This window comes from Scomber scombrus, chromosome 17 (genome assembly GCF_963691925.1).
Source record: "Scomber scombrus chromosome 17, fScoSco1.1, whole genome shotgun sequence".
In the NCBI taxonomy this organism is placed as follows: domain Eukaryota; kingdom Metazoa; phylum Chordata; class Actinopteri; order Scombriformes; family Scombridae; genus Scomber; species Scomber scombrus.
In genome coordinates, this window is record NC_084986.1 from 8,978,076 (window position 1) to 8,998,737 (window position 20,662).

At 39.1% G+C, this 20,662-nt stretch overlaps 1 protein-coding gene across 3 annotated transcripts; it reads left to right on the plus strand.

Moving 5' to 3' along the window:
- The first annotated feature begins 1,935 nt into the window (after positions 1 to 1,935).
- On the plus strand, positions 1,936 to 11,881 carry snw1 (SNW domain containing 1). Of its 3 annotated transcripts, none has more exons than XM_062436874.1 (14): positions 1,936 to 1,954; positions 2,390 to 2,543; positions 3,325 to 3,486; positions 3,746 to 3,841; positions 4,197 to 4,303; positions 4,881 to 4,985; positions 5,388 to 5,457; positions 5,597 to 5,662; positions 5,886 to 6,002; positions 6,109 to 6,250; positions 7,020 to 7,125; positions 7,965 to 8,082; positions 9,441 to 9,604; positions 10,995 to 11,881. In XM_062436874.1, the coding sequence occupies exons 1-14, from the start codon at positions 1,941 to 1,943 to the stop codon at positions 11,185 to 11,187; spliced, it is 1,614 nt and encodes a 537-aa protein (XP_062292858.1). In that variant the 5' UTR covers positions 1,936 to 1,940; the 3' UTR covers positions 11,188 to 11,881. The 3 variants fall into 3 exon arrangements, with proteins under 3 accessions (XP_062292858.1, XP_062292859.1, XP_062292860.1); XM_062436875.1 differs by having other exon boundaries at positions 7,023 to 7,125; XM_062436876.1 differs by lacking the exon at positions 1,936 to 1,954 and having other exon boundaries at positions 2,381 to 2,543; positions 7,023 to 7,125.
- Positions 11,882 to 20,662: the final 8,781 nt, after the last annotated feature.

The following is a 20,662-nucleotide window of genomic DNA, read 5'->3' on the forward strand; positions in this document are numbered from 1 at the left end:
CCCTGCCCTCACTTATTAATAACTACAGACCAGTATACAATTTGCAATTTGTAGGTAACATTTTAAAGAAACTTGTTTTTAATCAGTGAAATTATTTTATGAACTCCCACAATATTTTGGAAAATGATCAATCTGGTTTTCGGGCCAATCATAGCACTGAGACAGCATATGTCAAGGTTGTAAATGGGCTGTCCGATATGGATATGAATAAAACATTCTACATTAGTACTACTTGACTTTGCTACCATAGATCAGTTGATTCTTTTAGGTAGACTTCGCAGTCTGATTGGCCTCTCTCTGACTGTATCTTAGAGATGAAAATTAATTTTGGTGCTCCTCAAAGTTTAATTTTAGGTCTTAAACTTTTTAATATGTACATGCTGCCACTTGGAAACATCATCATGGGGAAAGGCCTCCATTTCCACGTATATTCTGATGACACACAGCTTTACACTGCAGAGTCTACTGATGACTCAGGCTCAATAGATGCCCTTCTGAAATGTATTTTAAATAACAGGTTATAGTTGGCAGATCATTTTCTACAGCTCAACTAGCACAAAACTGTAGTGTTGGTTATTGATTCTGAAGCTCTCAGAAACAAACTCAGTGTGAAACTGAAAAACACTGGCATTATAACCCTGTCATCAAGTAAAAGAACCCTTCTCAGATCAGAAACACATTAGAAAAAAAGCTAAGAATTCATTTTAACACTCTATGAACATTGCCAGAGTGCAACCATTTCTCTCTCAGCCAACACAGAGACACTAATGCATGCTTTAATCACCTGCAGGATTGACTGTTGCAATGCTCTATTTTCTGCTCTCTCTAAAAAGAATATGGCTCAGTAACAGTCACTTAAGGATTGAGCTGCACATGTGTTGACAGAAATGATTTTAAGATCCCTTTATTGATTTATAAAGCTCTTAATGGTCATGGTCCCACCAATTTATCAGATTTGCTTTTAGCCTATAAACTCTCGAGAACCCTCAGGTCTCATATAGTGGCCTTTTAATTATCCCAGTGAGGCATCATTTTATTACTATGGTCCAGTTTCTGGAACAGCCTTCCTGAGGCTTGAGGGCAGCGGAGCATGTTGATATTTTTAAAGTCAGGCTCGAAATTTAGCTTTTTAGTCTGGCTTTTTATTAAACTTGTTTATTTATTTGTCAATTTATTTATGTATTTTAGTCTTTTTTACTCCTTTGTATATTTTTTTTTAAATGTTCTATATTGTTTGTTTTTAAAACCCTTCCTTTTATTTCTGTTTTTACTCACTTCAACATATAATCTACTGTCTTTAAGTATTTTATTATTTTATTGCGTCCTCTTTTCATTCACTTTTTATCCACGGTTTGAAGTTTAGAATTTTTATCGATGTAATTTAAATTTGTTTAATTGAGTTGTTTATCTATTTCTAATCCTGTATCTGGTGTTTACCCCTTGCAAATTGATTATATTTATGAGAGATTTCCCTTGTTTTTTATTGAGTGATGTTATTATTGAGTGTATTACAAAGTCGTTTGTAGCTTTATGTGTGGACTTCTTGTTACATTTTATTTGTATGAAAAGTTCTTTAAAAATATAGTCTGATTGATTGATGATTGATTTGTTCATTTAAAAAAGCAAAACCAACTTGCTGAGAAATGAAAACTGCTTTGGTAAATCAAAGTTTAGAGCATTTCTTGTCTGAATTATAATTAGGTAGATCTTAAAGTCTGTGATGGCTATAAGTTTGTCAAGATTCAAGATTTATTAATCCCTTGAAGGGCAATTTATTTTAAATTACATTGTCTTATATTAAAAAATAAGATGCACCAGGTTCATTACGAGTCTAACATTACACTGTCTATTCTACACAGCTCTAGTCATTTCTGTTCTACTTTAAGGTTTGCTATACTCGCACTGCGCATGCTCAGTGTAGTGCTAAGGAAGAAAGGAAAATGTCTCTGGCGAGGTGAGTACCGCGACAAGGCCTTTTGTGTGTTTAATTAGCCAAACTGTGATCATAACTCGTTTCTATTACGATATAGTCGACAGGGATAACACACTTAACATGTCTCGTTGATATTTTTGATCTGAGCGCTGTTGTTTTATTTCTTTATTTAATTAAAGCTAGTTGTATCGTAAGCTGCGTTAGCTTAGCCGCACGCAACCATGTCCACAACACAAATGTATCAACTATGTGGCGATTAATGATGTTTGAGCTTCATTATTAAATCTGATTGTTCCAGAAATGTTGCTACGCTGTTAGCTAGCTAGCTGTTTGATAATCTAGCTGAGTAAAGCTAGTCGGTGTCTCTGTCGGCTAATGTTAGCTCGGCTTTACAGGAGCTGAGCCACCACGTTACCACTAAACGTCACACTTATCTATACGTCTTCGTGTGTTTAGCTTTTTACCGGCGCCGACCCAGCTGTCCCAGGACCAGCTGGAGGCAGAGGAGAAGATCCGGGCCCAGAAGTCCTACTCCACCGCCCTGGTTTCTTCCCGGAGAGAGCCTGCTCCTTATGGAACTAGGAAAGGCTGGGTGCCACGCTCACTTGACGTAAACACTTTTATTTAATGAGTACACATCAACCTGGTATGTGGTAAAGTTACCTGATCGCTTGGTGTCAACAGGAACATTTGTGACCCGGTTAATCAGAACTGTCTACTTACTTTATACTGTAGCTTGATTTATCCACACCTCATACACTACAATATAGTTTGGGCCAGTACATATTAAATGAGTAGATTCAGAGTTATCTTAGATATGATTAAACAGTGTAAGATGTGACTGGGTAGCATTTATGTAGTAGTGGATGGATATGTTTTATGTTCAGGCCGGCTTCTTCAGGTTCAGGTTAATTTATTGATACCCATAGGTAAATTTGTTTTGCAGTGAGATGAGATGATGTCCTCCATTTATACAATAGACAAACAAATGTACAGTAGAAACAACAAATTCAACCTAAGAGACATACATATGTACCCAAGGCACCACCAATCAGGACACAGAAAAGAGAAAAAGCATCAATGCTGGGAAACTGTCCCAATAAAGTGAAGGGATCAATGCCACAAATGTCTTACACACGGTTAGGTTTTTGTCCTTTCTCTCTCTATCCCTCAACCCCAATCGGTTCGAGGTTTCTTCACCTTAAAGGGGAGTTTTTCTTTACCGCTGTCACCAAGTGCTTGCTCATGTGGGAATGTTGGGTCTCTTTGGATTAAATTAAAGGGTACAGGTGTAGATCTGCTCAATGCGAAAAGTGCCTTGAGATGATTTTCTTGTTGTGATTTGGCGCTATATAAATAAATATTGATTGATTGATTCTGTGTTTCTGTAGGACTTTGGAGATGGAGGTGCTTTTCCTGAGATCCACGTGGCCCAGTTTCCTCTGGAGATGGGCAGGAAGAAGAAGACATCCAACGCTCTGGCGGTGCAGGTGGATGCCGAAGGAAAGATCAAATATGACGCCATCGCAAGACAAGGACAGAACAAGGACAAGGTATATAGGCAAAGTACTCCTACACACAAACACTATCTTGAAAAATATCGAGCCCAGATGAAACTACCAAGTCTTGTCGTGCTCTGTCTGAAGTTGGTAGTTCAGATCAATTGGGCAACGAGTAGTCACACATTAAAATGAGAGATGAATGTCTTGCTATGACACTTGCATAAAGTTTTCTTATGTGATTACAAAATAAAAGCACGTAGCTTGCTTCAGTGGTTGTTTCTAAACATTTCTCATCTTTTCGTTGTTGCAGGTGGTCTTCAGTAAGTACACAGACCTACTTCCTAAAGAAGTTCTGAATGAGGACACCCCAGAACTACAGAAACCTGATGAGGAGGCTATACAAGAGGTAAGATGTGGCGCTAAATAATGTGAAAAAAGTTGATGCAAAGTAAAGACATTTTTTACAGTTTAACACAAAATATTTAATATTTCAATTATATTTTTTTGTATCTATTTATTTTGTTATTTGAAGGTGGAAATATAGTGAAATTGTTTTTTAAAAATCAATACAATTTACAATGTTATGAAACGATAACGTTATGTACACTGTAACATAGCAGCTTCACTGAACACAAAAAATGTAATCTGTTTTTGTTCTTTGATATTTTTAAGGTTTGTTCTCACTGTAATTCTAAGCAATCTACATGTAAGCACGGTCTCTGCACTTTCAATTCTGACTTGTGTTTTGTGTCCTTTTGTAGCTGACGGAGAAGACCCGCGCTGCCCTTGATAAGCAGGTGTCTCAAAAGATTGCTGCTGCCATGCCTGTAAGAGCGGCAGACAAACAGGCTCCTGCACAGTACATCAGGTATGGGTTCAGATTTCAGCACCATTTTGAAAATCACAGAAAGTCAGTGGGGAAAGTAAATATTTTATCACTTGTAGTACCTATTTTGTTGAATTATCATGTGGGAATGACTGTAGCAGTGAGAAAAACTTAACAGACACATTTTTTTAGCAAATGGCAACAGCGCATAGACCAGTCTTCATGAAAACTTACACCTGTCGTCTTGACTTGAGTTATTCATGTTTGTTCTTGTGCTCTTCAGACTGATCTAAATTATTTAGCAGTTACTTTGATGTATTCGAGCTGTCAGAAAAGTGACTAATTCCTGGAGTGCAGTCTAAAGCACATCCTATCTTTAATCTGATCAGGGACCTACCTTTTTTTATTCATCATCCTATATTTTCAGTTGCTTTTAAATTTTAAATCTTATCTTTTATCTACTAAAGACAAATTCTTACAAAAAATATTAGCTGGAAGTGAACTGTTTTTGTTTTGTCATGCTTGGGAATAGAATTAATTACGTCAGTGAATAAAGCTGCAAGCATTTGTGTGTTTGTGTGAAGGTTACAGTCTTCTTCCTCTCTGTCTCTCCCCAAAGATACACCCCGTCCCAGCAGGGAGTGGCTTTTAACTCAGGGGCCAAACAGAGAGTCATCCGCATGGTTGAAATGCAGAAAGACCCCATGGAACCGCCACGTTTCAAGTAAGTAAACATGTTTCTGTCATCAGTCCCTCGCTACTTTACACACAATATGTAAAGTTATCAGTAGAGTTATTCTGATTTCCATATGTAGAGCTGTTTTGGACACACAAACAAAACACTTTCATATTTCTCTGTGAATATAATGTATATGTGTATTGTTTTACAATTTGAATTAGTTTTTGTTTTTTAACTAATTAATGGTATAATTTGTTTTTATTGGTGTCAATAACTCAAAATATGAGAGACAAACCAGACCTTTTTTCTTGCCCAGGTAGTGTTTTTGCACTTTTTAGTGCTAAAATCTATGTTGACCTACTGTAACTGGTTTCTCCTTGGCCCCTTCTCCTTTTATTAAAAAAACATAAAACATAATTACATTTGATGTCTACACTTGTCTTTCAGGATAAATAAGAAGATTCCTCGAGGACCTCCTTCTCCCCCTGCCCCGGTCATGCATTCTCCAAGCAGAAAGGTATTGTTGACTTTTCCACATTTGGCTGAGTTGTTTCTTGTTATTCTTGCTTCATTCAATTTTTTTAGAGCTTGAATGTGAAATTGATGAATCAAAATGAAGCTGCTTCCATTAACTGATTTTCTCTCTTTTGTTTTAGATGACAGTAAAAGAACAGCAGGAGTGGAAGATTCCTCCATGCATCTCTAACTGGAAGAACGCTAAGGTAACGTAACACTGGGCTTATTTGTATTTCTTAATGTGAGCATTGATTAGTCTCTGCAGGCATGTTTCTTTTACACTTTTTCTGTTTTCTACTTAATATATACATAAAGCATAATATTTAATTTTTAGGGCTCCAGGACTTCATGATAATTGTTATAATTACTCATTACCCTTTTCTTCTCTGCTCATTTGTTTCTCTAATTATGCTTAATTGTTTCTTTCAGGGCTACACCATTCCTCTGGACAAACGTCTGGCTGCTGATGGTCGGGGGCTGCAAACAGTTCACATTAATGAAAACTTTGCCAAGCTGGCCGAGGCGCTCTACATCGCTGATAGAAAGGTACAGCATCGTGTGTGGTTCATTTATTGTTCAAAATTGTTGCATATGTGTCTTTTTCTTTTGTTATTGAATGGACTAAATAATGAAATGCTGGTTGTGTCTGTAGGCCAGGGAGGCAGTGGAGATGAGAGCCCAGGTGGAGAAGAAGATGGCCCAGAAGGAGAAAGAAAAGAAGGAGGAGAAACTCAGGGAGCTGGCTCAAATTGCCCGAGATCGCAGAGCGGGAATTAAAAGTCACGGGGATAAAGGTGAGTCCTGGTGTCGGTGGAGAAAACAAAGTTAGTTCGTCTGATTTTTCATTTTTCAACCATACATACATACAAATACATGTGTGTATTTGTACAAATACATGTGTGTATTTGTACAAATACATGTGTGTATTTGTACAAATACATGTGTGTATTTGTACAAATACATGTGTGTATTTGTGGTATCTGTGGGTGTCTGGTTTTCTGAGCGAGCAGAGCAGACTTTATCATGAGTGTTGTTGCCACTTCCAAATCTGTAACACGATTGGCACAAGTGATGACAACATTTTTCATCCTGCCAGTGTTAACAGGACCAGTAAGCTGTGAAATGATATGTCTGCTTCTCTACTGATAGTTCACATACACTCTGTAGAAGTAACATCACCATTACAGTGTCCTGTTTTTGCTGATATTCCTTGAATGTCCATTTAAATGCATCGCGTAACATCGACTGAGAATGCAAAATCTGAACATCTGACATTGTTTTTGTTATGAATTCCAACATTTGTCTTGCTAGTTTACCGATTTCTGACAGTTTCTCTTCACTTTATCTTCCCTCTCCTGCTGCGTTTGAACTCCATTTCACATCTGTTTTTGTATTCATCATGTCGAACGCCACCTACAACACACATCCCTCATCACCCGTCTCCCACTTTTCCTTCTTTGTGGTATTTAATTCACTTATTTACTTTGCTTTTTTTTTTTTTTGTTTCTTTGCACCACCCTTCTCCCCTCCATCCATCTTTCCCCCACTCCCCGTCTCACACAGCAGGTGGCGAGGACGGCGAGGCCAGGGAGCGTGACGAGATCCGCCATGACAGAAGGAAAGACAGACAGCACGATAGGAACATTTCCAGGGCTGCTCCTGATAAGAGGTACTGGACACACACTTTAAGCACACCACATGTGAACTCATCCACCCCTTCCCTCCTCCGTACACACACACACACACACACACACACACACACACAGATGCACCGCACACTGCTGAATCATTCATGGGGCCAGCAGTAATACTGAACAAACGCAGTAGGATCCAGCTGAGTACTCAGGCAGTAGTCCTTGTCTGCAACGATCCAGAGACTGTTTGTGCATGTGAGATGCGTGGTCACTGTGTGTGTGTGTGTGTGTGTGTGTGTGTGTGTGTGTGTGTGTGTGTGTGTGTGTGTGTGTGTGTGTGTGTGTGTGTGTGTGTGTGTGTGTGTGTGTGTGTGTGTGTGTGTGTGTGTGTGTGTGTGTGTGTGTGTGTGTGTGTGTGTGTGCACCGTCAGGCTGTCAGTTGATGGAATTGCAGTTCCCTGGAGAAGTGGAGGAAGTGAAACTCGGGAGGAGAAGCTCATTATAATCACAATTCCAGCTGTCAGAAGCCAGAAACCTTGTTATCTTAAAATTAACTTTCACGTAACTTTGAAATGGCTGTTAGCTAAAGGACAGTCAAATCTAAAGTCACGAAGAACCAAATGAAAAACTTCCACTTATTACAGTCACATATTTCATCATAAATTAATGCTGTAACTGAAGGTGTACATAACAAATTTGGCAATATATTATTACAATATGTTAACAAGACACTGTAAAATGTAACATTCCCTTGAGACTTCACATGTTTGTTGCCACAGCATTTTGAGTATTGGACTTATTTGTAGAAGTATAATATTTACTACTTGTTGAAACTTTTCTAGCTCTTAATTTCAGACATTGTTCTTTGTTCCAGGTCGAAGCTGCAGCGAGACCAGGACAGGGACATCAGTGAGCTCATCGCTCTGGGCGTGCCCAACCCTCGCTCCTCCAGCGAGGCTCAGTATGACCAACGTCTCTTCAATCAGAGCAAGGTTAGAGCACATCATACATACCTTTCTGCATTAATATAAACCCAGATGATTTGTTTTTATTTCACGAAAAAATGCAAAAGAGTACAAGACTTGAATGATGGCCTGCTCTGTGACATAAAGAGAAAATATTTCTTAAACAGATTTATGTCGAGGCAAGAGAGACAGTTGCCTTGCAGAGTCAAGTCACTTCAAATATCAGCTTCGGTCTTTGAAAATAAGTTTAGTTTCAGCTCAAACTGAAGTAGTGGCAGTGTTGAGTGGTTTGGGTTTTGAGAGAGGACTTGGATAGGATTTGATGCTTCATTGCAGAACAAACTTTATCGCTGAGGGTCCAAACATTTCCTTAGTGGGTGCAAAAAGCCAGTTAAGAGATTTATATTCAGGCCGAAACTCACCTCACAAGATTTGGCTATTCCACTGTTGTGCTCTGCCAGACTCTAGCAGTACTGAGTAGGTCTCTGTGCAGTATCACTAAAAAGTTAATATAAAAGGTTAGACTAAATTGAAAATATAGGCGGAAAAGTGCCACATTGACTTCGGAGTGCTGATTTGGGGCTACGTGAGTTCAACAGGTGTAGGCGAGATGACCATCACACCCAAATATTGAATGAAAAGATGACTCCCAGTCTCAAAAAGGTTGGCAGGAGAGGAATTTTCCAACATGACAATGATTACAAACACACTGCAAAAACCCACAAGAGTCCAATAGAAAAACACTTAGTGTATTTTAAAGAGGAAGGTAGGGCAACAAAAACCCCTCGAGCGAAGAGCAGCTAAAAACAGTCATCTGTGACGAATGGCAGAACATTTTTTCACAGATTGTCTCTAGACTGGTATCGACCCTGCCCAGGAGGGTCCAATCTGTCATAAAAAATAAAGGCAGGCATACAAAATATAAAGAAAAAGAAAAATGGAGTCTCACTAATGAGGGGTGTTCTGCAGGGCTCAACATTAACACCAGCCATCAGCCAAATGCTGGTGAAATAGGCAAGTGGTTGTTAGATTTGAATCACTCACCAGCCAAAAAAAACAAACAAGGGTGGCTGCTTAAATTTGAACATGGACTAGCCGTTTGGTCGGTGGACAAAAAAGTTAATTTTGAACACTGGTGTTCAGATTTTTGTTGCAGTTGTTCTTTAATGTGGATCTTTTATGATAGTTGAATTAGCCATAAAATCCTTTTTCTTTCTCTTCAAATGAAGTGGCTGAAAAACAAATAAAATTGTAATAAATGTAAAGGATTTATAATTACTTAACATTTCCATGATACTAACCATGCGTATACCATATATATATATATATATATATATATATATTTATTTTTTCTGAAAGGGTTTTTCTCTCTTGTTTCTTTGCAGGGTATGGACAGCGGTTTTGCTGGCGGTGAGGACGACACATACAACGTGTACGACCAGCCGTTCCGCAGCGGCAGAGACATGGCCTCAAACATCTACCGGCCCAGCAAGGGTATAGACAAGGACGCCTACACAGATGACTTCGACACACTCATGCAAAACAACAGGTACTATAGACTGCTTTGTTTTTTTTATTAACAAATTGGACATGATTTGATTTATTTGTCTAACATTCTTCTGTACGGTTTTACCTGATTTGATTGATAAATGTGCTTTTTCAGGGAGTCAAAGACAGGAAAAAAAAAATAGATGCACCTATATGTACCAACAATTGAAATACCACTCAGCAGAGAAGAGACTTAGTTTTATTGTTAATTGCACTATAGTACTATTATAGTATAATACAGTAACATATAGTATAATGTAACACAGTGGTACATTTTACTGTGTATTGTTAACTATTAGTCATGTATGTTATGTTATTGGAGCTTATCAGTTTCCAAAAAAGCATAATTTTGATGATGATGATGAATATTATTATTGGAAAATCGCACTGATGAAAGGAGCACCACCTGCACATTGACTCCAAACCACACTTCTTTTTAGAGAAGGCAGCATTGGCTCAGGTGCTTCAGTAAAAATAAAAACCCAAATTAAGGAATTTCTTGATTGTCTGATTTGATTTGATGAGTAACATTCGCCTCAAAAGCAAAATATATTAAACAATGCACAATAAAGATACCACAAGTACATTGCTGCTTTCATTCACAATACACATTCATTTGGAAAAACATCATTTCTCGTAACTGCTTTAACTTAATTAGCATAATTAAGAACACTTTTTTTCACTAACTGAAGAGCTCATTAAAAATTTAAGGTTTTTTTTTTTGTAATATAAAATTTGTAAAAAAAAATTCCTCCCAGCCCACAATGGGTCTCCAGTTGATCAAATTTAGGACATGCAAATGTATCAGCACTGTTGAAGTTTAACCTTCTTGGGGAAAAAAAGAAAGAGAGCCTGAATCATTTTTGAGGTCGTCGTAGCTTTATTTTGAGGCACGAGGCAGGCGTGCACATGATGTCCCAGCAGGAGCTCTTGTCCTTGGGGCAGCAGTGCCACACTCCACTAGCAGAGCATAGCCTGTCCCATATGTTTAGTCACCAGCTTGTCAGTGTCCTTTAGGAATAGCTGGCTGGCTGCAGGGTGCTACACCATCGTGCAAAACCAGATATAAAAAAAACAAGAGAAATAAAAACATATGTTCCGTGGAATACCCTGATAGTTTGTATCCTGTCCTCTTTTTTTCTCTTCATAAAGAAAAACATTCGTACATCTGTTAACGAAGAAGAAACCTGCTAGAAGTTGTTTTTTTTTTTTTTGTTCCAATCTTTAAGTCCTCTTTTCTGCTTTGAGAATATCTGAAGGACAAAAACGAGTCCAACAAAACTAAGATTGCTTGTGCGGTTAAATGACCTCCTCTCATCGGTTTGAGCAACTATGCATTTTTAGCACAGTCTAATTATCCTTCTGCTCTTTCTTCTCCCCCCCCCCATCAGGTTTGTTCCAGACAAAGAGTTCTCAGGCGGCGACCACGGGCAGAGGCGGGAAGGCCCAGTCCAATTTGAGGAGGATCCCTTCGGTCTGGACAAGTTCTTGGAGGAGGCTAAGCAGCACGGCGGCTCCAAGAGGCCCTCCACCAGCAGCCGCTCAAAGGACGACTACCACGACAAAAAACGCAGGAAGGAGTGAGAGCAGCCGGGCGCTGAGGGCGGCAGCTGCTTACACGTTAAGAGGAGTAGTCTGCAACTTCGCAGTGGCTGAGAGGTGTTTTATTATACTCAAGTCTCTATAGGGTTTTCTTTCAGAGTGAGAGAAGCTGAGAGATTGTAAACATTTTTTTTTATATTTTACATCTTTTTGTTTTCCTTATTTGTTGTTTATTCAGCTCCAGTCAGAACACGCTGAGCGTTCGATGTCATCCGCGCTAAAATGTAACATTGCAGACTGATTTTAGATATAATGAAAGTGGAGCTGAAAGGATAGCTGTTGTATGAGTGCGTGCGTGCGTGTGTGGGATCTGCATCTGAAAACTTGTCGGTACAGTGCAACCAATAACATTTCAGATGTGGACGGTGATATTTAGGGTCTATGCCCTGGAAATATGTATGTATTTTTTTTCTCCACATGTATACAGGATAAACCCAACAAAATCTCAGCAGGAACTGTCAACCACTCCGTCTCCCCCACCGACACCCCACCCCCCCACTTCTAATTTTTTTGTGTTTTTATTTAAGCCCCTAGTGTATTTGTTACAGCTACAGCCCGTATTTGATTTCAGATATGTACAGCAGTATAAACTTACCTGTAAAATGTAAAGCAAACCAGCTTTATAATTCTTGTACAATACTACCAATGGAATAAATTTCATATAGTGTCATTTGTATCCCTCTTGTGTTTCTTTTGGAGTAAAGTTTTCTATTTTATTTCAACTTACTATGCCGATTTTTAAAATGAGATGCGTTTTCCACCTGTCAGCTTCATTCAATCCATTTTAGAGCAGCTTAATTCGAACTTTTACAACACACAGTGGAAAGTCAATTAGTTGTGTAATTGTTATAGTTTGCTAGTAGTAGATTCCCACTATTTAAATCACTTCCCGAGTAATGTGTGCCATTTACATAGATGATTAAATGCCCAAAATGGATTCAGAGAAGCCATCAATTACAAAGTGTGAGTGGTGACATTTTTACCAGAAATGGGCTCAGCGATTTATGCGATGATTAGAACAAAACTGGTTCCATTAATTACAATTAATTATGATTTATGCAGTCTGACAGTTTTATTTTCCTGGGCTTCGGAAAATAATCAACATGGCATTACACAGCCCAGCAGACTCACAAATCTCTGTTCGGTGCCATCTTTCACTCATGCCTGAATAAGGCTCCGACAGTTGTTATATGCACATGATTTATGTTTTCTTCAGTGGGCAGTGTTTGTAGTTATGGCTTCTGGTATTAGCGCAGTGTTCTGGACTTGCGTGCTGTGTTTTATTGCTGGTCTCTCACCAGCATCGGAAAAAATATAGCAGGGGGAATAGGAAAATAACATCCTGAGGAGCTCAAAAACAGAATCCAAATGAAAGTGAATTATATTGGGGTTTACAAAAGGAACATTGTACTTGGCAAATTTACTGCAAGTGCTAAGGTTGCTTGTGTTCAGGATAACTTTAAAATATAAAAGCCAACTTTGCAAGTGAATGTTCAAATGTGTACATCCTTATAAATATATTCCTCTCTTCACCTCGGCAGCTCTCCTACAGAAACATCCCTCTGAACAGAAAATAACCGTCAATCACATTTATTGCTCGCTCGCATTCAAATTCATTCTTCTCGCCAATTGTGATCAGAGCAGACGTGATACTCACTGCCTGGGTTGGGTCACAGGAAGAATGCTGCTTCCCCGCTGCCTGTCCGCTGCAGCCGAGGAGCTAAAAGACATTAAACCCTCACTCAATTACGGCAAAGTGGCCCTGATGTGATTGAACACTGACCTATACTCATGTGGAGAGGAGCTAACATGCTCAGTCGTCTTGATTCCTTACCAGCATTACAGGGAGGGTGGGTGGGTGGGCAGGGGCATGTTGTCCCTGTCTCCCCTCTGCAAGCTTAGGCCGTGACTCTGTGGTAAGAGAGGGGCTCTGGTGTAATTTAACATCGACCTTTGTCATCTTTGTCAAGCGTCGTATCAGTTCTTCATTCATACCCAGAGCTGTTCCCGATCACTTCTCTTTAGCATTGTTCTATTATCTGCACAGTCATGACTCTTTGTATCATTTAAACACTGTACTTTTAAAATGCTCCATATCTGCTTTATAACAATGATGTGAAGGAGAGGGGGAGACGTGGTCAAGCAGTGTGTACCCTACCCCTGTGTGTGAATAAATGTTGACTGAACTGATGGAAAGCCACTCTTCTATCAGTGTGAGTTGATTTGAGGACAGCAGGGGGGGGGGGGGGGGGGTTTATTGCGAAGGCTTGGTTTGAATGTCAGAGTGAAGAAATCAATCTGACAAGTACCAGCTCAGTGTATCTGAAGGTGAGTATCTGGGGGTGAGTTTGATTATCGTCAGGTGTTGGAGGCACATGTATGAATGAACAAAGCGAAAATGTAAAATAAGAAATACCCGACAAAATACAAAAGAAAATCCTTGTAAAAGCCTAAAGAAACAAGGTTTCCTCTAGACAACACAATCAGTTCAAGCTTTTCAATCCGGCTCAATTCCTATCTAAGGACAACAGAAAAGATGTGGTCTCTCCAGCCTGTGTTTGTGCTCAGACCATTGAAACGTTAAGGACAGATTGATAATGGGTCTCCACTCGGCTCGTGTCTGCCTTTATGAATGTGCACAGAGGAAGATGAATGCGATTCTTATTCATGAAGGTAAGAGGAAATTGGTTCCTTGGCATTGCTTTTGTGTGCTCCTCGGTGTAAACTGTGAACATATTGTGTTCGGACCATAATGGAATCTTCAGGTCGAAGGCAGAGGCCATGATGGATAGCTTCTTATCTTTGCTCTGCATGGAAACAAACCCAGAAATAATCAACAATGTTGTGTTGTTGTAAGCACACCTTAAGACTGTTTGGTCTTGGAAGCAGGAGGATAGCTCAGTTTGTTTGGTGATGTCTTTTGTGATATTCTTTCGCCTTCCTCCTTCCTCTCAGTGGTAGAAAAGCAATAAGTTTGATGATAAATGTCCCCACTGCTACTGTTGACAGGAGCGTATCTGTGTTCCCAGGGTCCTATGTTCCCCTGATCAATATTCTGTTAACACACATTAACCCACCTACTATGTTTGGATAGTTGTTTTTTTATAGGAACAAGGCTTCAAATCAGCTATATAAACACGACAAAATAAATTAGTATCATTTTATTTGGCTGCCTTACTTTAAGGAAGTAGTAACTCTAACCCAGACCACGTTTCAAGCCATCATTTTAACCCAAACTATGATCTGTCCTTAACCCCTAACCAAGTTGGTTTTGTGCCTAAACCTAACCAGACCTTAACCGCAAAGCCATCACAACATAAACCATGATTATTGTCACTTAACAGTGATTTATAACATAGCAGCATATTAGAAAAAGCTTCCATGGTTCATTGTGGAGAGCATCGTAAATCGATATAATGTGGTCATTATAAGACGCTGGGGACATAGGACCCTTAGAGGGCACATATGTAGAACTGGGGAACATAGGAGCCTTTGTCACGTTCCCATTATGTGCCACACAAATCTGGGGAACATAGGACCCTGGAAACATAGGAAGGACTCCCTGTTGACCGGTCGAAGATGGTGGATAGAGAGAGATCTTATCTCACGCCATGAGATTCTTTTCCAGTATTGAAGGCTGCTGCTGTAACAAAGCCAGCCCTTTTGTTTTGTTGACGCACTCACACACTGACACTGCTTCTCGTGCACATGGATGAATCATTTTTAAGTATAAATTCACGTCAGAGGTAAACTATCTGTTCTGTCAGAGTTTCTTGGCCTTATTTGATTTTCATTTACATTTTTAAAGTCTGCAAGCTTGACTTAAAGTTAATTCATATTTGTATATTGACAATGGATCAAATGCTTATTTGTAATGTGAATTGTCATCTAACTCTATATTTCCCAATATAAAATCTACAATTACAATTTCTTAGCAGTCTGGAGTGTTTTAGCATGTTTGTCGGTTCGGTCTCACCACTTTCTTAAACCTACTTCCAGCCTCAACAGGTAGCTGATTCCTATTAATAAAGCTTGAAAATCAAACCCCTGCCATTTACCCAGCACCAAACAGCAGACAGATAACTACTACTTAGTTACCACAGAGCATTTAGAGCATCTAGAGTATTTGAGAGCAAGCGTGAACGTGCTAGGTATATATTAATCTTATAATGTTAGAATGTGTGAAAGTTGTGTTTATAGGTTTTTTCTCTTCTCTAAAAAAAACAAAAAAAAGATAATCAATGGTGCTTTAACAGCATTATATAAAATATTCATGTAGTTTTTTTTATTGCTGGCAAAATAATTTCTATGCTGAACATTAACAACATTAATATCATGGCCTACATTATGCTCCATTCCATGATCTGCAGATTCTCTTTGGGTGTACTCAAAAATACGAGGTTATTTCTATATGCTCTGTCACTGTAATGCATACAGTGAATACAGTGTACAAAGCCACAGAGTCTGTAAATTGAATCTGTCAAACTGACATTCTTCACTAGCAGCATTCACCTCCGCAGCTCATCTTCTCTGTCACTCATTCACTTTCTTATCATTAGTTCCTCGTCTGTGCATATTTAGGCTGGAATTCACTCATCATTATACCAGCAGTCTAGAGTTGGACAGAGTCTACTGCTCACTGGAAAATGGTCCGCCTGTCAATCTGTCTGTCCTGCCTAGCCTTACCTGAATCCAAGAGGGCAGAATACTTCCTCTCCTCATTGGCTCCTTTTCGGTGGATAATCTATTACGGTGGGAAGATTTAGACAGGCGTAGCAATCTCTAATGGTTGTGTCAGTCAGAAAGCATCCTACCGGCTATACACCAGTGGCAGGGCCCGCCCAACCGTGAGGGGAGTGCACGTCGCCTGCTCTGGGATTTGCTGTGACAGAAACTGATTGACGCCTCGTCCAATGTCTTCATCCTAGGAAAGAGCTGGGCTGGAGAGAGTGTGGTTTGACTGGTGGCATATGTAGTAGCAGAGCTTGAAATATTGTTCTGATGTTTATGATGTAATAAAGTAGCGTTAACTTCTGAAAAAGGGGTAATTTAGGAGTTGGTTAACAATTGGAAAGCAAATTGTAGTGCTCTGATTGACACTTTGTCCTTGAGTAATTGGTATATAATATTAACCACATGAGTGATCAAGAATAATCAGGAATTTTCAAGGCTGGTGTGGATCATTGACTCGGATGTGACTTTTGCAGTTGCTCTGGTTTGTGCATGAGTGTAATTCCAAGCAATCAGTAGGCTCGTTTATACTCATTTATATGGTTACTTGTGTACTATTGTGATTTCATCATTTGTTATCTACCACATTTAGACCTCACTGAAGTATGAAAAATGGCTCCTTGCTTCGACTTCCTCTCTGGCAGCGTTGGGTCTTAATAGGCTGTCGAGGGAATGGGAGGAGAGATTGATTCTCCTGATGATTTCATTAGATGACATCAAAGCAGGGAAATTGCAACAGAGAAAGCGGGAATACATCCTCGGTGAATAAGAAATCATCTGTCATTTGAATGATACTGTAAGAACATCAGTGGTGACATGTAACCTTGTCAGTGGAGACACAGTAATTACTGCGTTTTTCTCAGTAGGGATATTCATGTTGCAGTGCTGCACATTGGACCGCATTTAAAGAGAGTTTATATTTTTGTTTTTGATGCAATAGGAAAGCAGGAATACACTGACAACACCTACAGTTTATCATAGGTCAGGAGCAAAAGAGGATTAATATGTGTATCATTTTTATATCTATCTGAATGTAGATAGTAAGTCATCCAGGTCATGAGCAGGGTCGGGCTGAAACGTTAGGAGGCCTCAGGGCATAAATGTACTAGGCACACTACATTAAAAGAGCATTGAAGTCAGACTAAAATATGAATTTTCCTCCCTTTTTTGTTTGCTAATAAGTGCATATTGAGTTTGCATTCATCAGGTGGCCTAAAACACAATTACAGTGCTGTTGTTGTTGCAGTTTGCTAAAAAGTTCGCCATAACAACTCCAACATGTACTTTTCTTTCAATACCTGCCGAGTCATCAGCAGCTTCGCTCAGTGCTACTTGTTCCATTATAGCTAGTGTTGGCTGTCTCTCTTTTACTCTTTTTATCTGTTAAAACTCACAGCAACAGGTAGTCCTGTGACTATAGCGCTCCGTGGAATTCGAATAATGAGACAAAATGATGTACAGAGTTGCAGAGAAAAGTAAAGGGGGCACACATCACAGACAGAAACAGAGAAAAGGTGAGCAATGTCGGCCCCACAACAGGTTAACTTGGAATTGGAGTATAATTAGGAACTTGACCACCATGTATATAGTAGGCTACTGAAGTCTTAGCTATTTTAAATTCAGTTTGAATTTGAGATCAGACATAAGCAATATGTTAAAATTATTTCAGAGTCCCTTATTCACTGCGTCACTTCATCAAAACTCACAAATCAGCTTTTTAGTGAATGTTGAAATGTCTTCTAGACTGCACCTACTATACCTGTACCTACCTCTGCATTCAGCTCTGTTGAGGACAAAGACACATCACCGCCAGCAGGTTTTAGACATACACCAAGAACACATCAGTCAAAATTGCTTATTCATTTCAAGTCAGCACGATTTTCTCATCAGAATAAATTCCAATCAACATTAAAGCTTCTTGCAGCGTCTGTATCAATGAGAGCAGATCCTCTTTCCTTTTAACCCTGCCTCTGATCCTATTAAAGCTGGATCCTTATCACCTTTATCAGGTTTGGAATGGATGGGAGCTTAACTGCCTCTGTTCACATTGGCAAGAGCTTTCAGGACTGATGTTTCATTATTCTGCACTCAAGGTTACAACCTTGAGAGGAAACAAAAAGGAAAGGCTTGAAAAATGATTAGAGAATCAAATCGTCAGATGTTATCGCCGATGCCTTAATCATGGAAGTCACACCCTAGAAACACGGGGCTGCACACCAATGCCACCGAACACTGAACTGTAACCCACAGCATCAGCATAACCTCTGTTTGCAAGTCTGTTATCAGACCGGGCTCAACCTTTGTGTGGCCCAACAGTGCCATCTAGGAGGTTGAAAATAGGAGTAGGTTTATGCAACTTTGGCCTGCACATGCATTTTCCTTATATCCGCATGAGAATTATACAGCTATACAAGCAAGCACATGCAAATAATGGAGGACAGAAGGGGGCATTGTAGAATCAACATACCCTAGTGCTTTCCAAACGCCTTACACCTTATCTGACACGTACACAAACACTCCAGGACCTCTAGCTGAGTGCCACATTTCAAAAGAGTATATTTACCAAACAGGAAGAGACCAGGAAGTACAAAACTGGAGGTCTTCCTCAAAATCTGGACTTTGACTCCAGGAAACACTTCTATTGTTTTTGTACCCTCTCACACCACAGACTTCCTTTCCATGTACCTGAAGTACTACTTGCTTACTCAAGTACAAGAACAAAAACAATACAATCAGAAACAAAATGTACTTAAAATATCAAGAAGCATTACTGCTGTAGCTGACTGAGATTGTGCTAAATTTAACATACTGTTGGTTAGTGTAATCTCCATCACTGCATCATAATTTCTAACCTTATCATTTGTTTTGTACTGTATGTAAAATATAATTCCTAAAATAAACTAGTACCTAAAGGTCTAAAATAAATGTTGTCATGGGATAAAAAGTACAATATTTCTCTCTGAAATCCAGAGTAGAGGAATAATGTAGCAATAATGTAGCATTACGCAATTAAATGTATGTTGTTACTTCCACCACTGGTCAATAACAGGTTTTTCTCCTCCTTGGTTTGTCATTTGAGTAACAATAATGCAGGTACCGTAGGATGGAAGATTGTGTTGTTTCCACAGGCTGATAGCATCAGATAAAAGTCTAATGTCACAAGTTACAGCTTAACAGGCCTGTCAATGACATGCTTTGTGTGCTTTATGCTAATTCCAGTCATAACAGCCACACCATAATCCACTTAAACATTTCACAGCCAAGCAATCCTTAAGGTTGGGAGAAGAGAGAGACTTTTCCTTATTTCTCAAAATCAACTTTTAACCGTCTGAAATACCCCATCATTCATGACTGTTTGGTGTTGTGCTGTCATATTTTTTTCTCCTGTGGGAATCATCTTGGAGATAGCCTTGAACCTTGTTTTGCATCTCCCAAGCCCAGGTGAGAAATTGCGTCACTGGAAAAGGGGTAGCTATACTGCTGAGCTGACGCCCAGCCAAAGGTTATTGTGGGTTATTTCCATGGGCTGGGCTTTAGGACGACCCACGCTGGAGAGACGGTGACGTCTAGCAGAGAGGGAGAAGTAGGGGAAGAGCTCTCACACTGTCCCTATATTAATGTGCCATAAACATCGTCATACGAGTGAATCATGTTGAATCACTCTCACAAAGCACTTGTCGTGTTGTCTCATTCAGGGTTATTATAGCTTTGAAATTTTCATTAGTTTTAGTTTTTTTTGGTTTTTTTTAAATTTCAGTTTAGTTTTAGTTAGTTTAACAAGTGATTAAGTAGTTAGTTTTATTTTTATTTTGAGGAATGGACTAGTTTAGTTTAGTTTTTATTTAGTTTTAATCATAGTTTTATGTTTTCAGCAGGAAAGCCTTGATTTGTAGAAGCTAAAAAGGATGACAGAATGAATGCATGACACCAAATATGATTTACCAAGTCATCATTTATTAAAGGTACCATATTGTGCCATTTTATTTTTATGTTTTTCGGGAGTTTCATGGCCACCATTGCTTCTCTTATTCATTTGATTGGAGTCGCTGCTACTAATCCCACACACTGGTCCTTTAACTTTTAATAATAATGTGTGTCAAATATGGTTTAAAACTCCTTGTAACCCCATTAAATGACTCAAACTACTTGTGATGATGTCATAAATCATGATTGTACAGGTACACACCTCGAACTCAGATAAAGGTCAACACAGACATACTTTTTCCTCCTTCAGCAGATAAATGTGAAAACAGCCATCTACTGTCAAACTCTGCACAATAACAGTCAAATGTCCAACTGAAGAAGCAAGAAGAAAAGTGCTTTTTTTTGAGTGGAGGGGGACTTTGAATTAGATCCTTATTGATCAGTGTTCATTTCAGTAACAGTGATTAAATAAACTTACTGTCCATTAAGAATGTACTGTAAAAAGTAACTTACAAAATTTCACCTCACCTAATATCAGGTAGCAAGGCTGCATTAGTACCCCCAGGAGCCCCTGGGCACTGAAGCTGATGTCCCCCAAAGAAATGCTATTTTAATCTGATTGGATAACACTGCTTTCGGGTGGAAACCTTGTAACCTATATTTTATTTTAACTCACATATTTTGTTTTGGAAGTAATAATCTTTCTGTCAGTTACCATAATTATCAATATCAAGATAAAAGCCCATTTCCGCCAAAAAAAAACAAAAAACGATCCTGTAGGTCAATATAATGAGAAACTTTC

What these genes read in the sequence shown, in the direction of transcription:
- snw1 (XM_062436874.1), top strand. An exon ending in GCTCCTGCACAGTACATCAG is followed by an intron (nt 4,304 to 4,880) that starts GTATGGGTTCAG and finishes CTCTCCCCAAAG; the next exon opens with ATACACCCCGTCCCAGCAGG. An exon ending in TCTACATCGCTGATAGAAAG is followed by an intron (nt 6,003 to 6,108) that starts GTACAGCATCGT and finishes TTGTGTCTGTAG; the next exon opens with GCCAGGGAGGCAGTGGAGAT.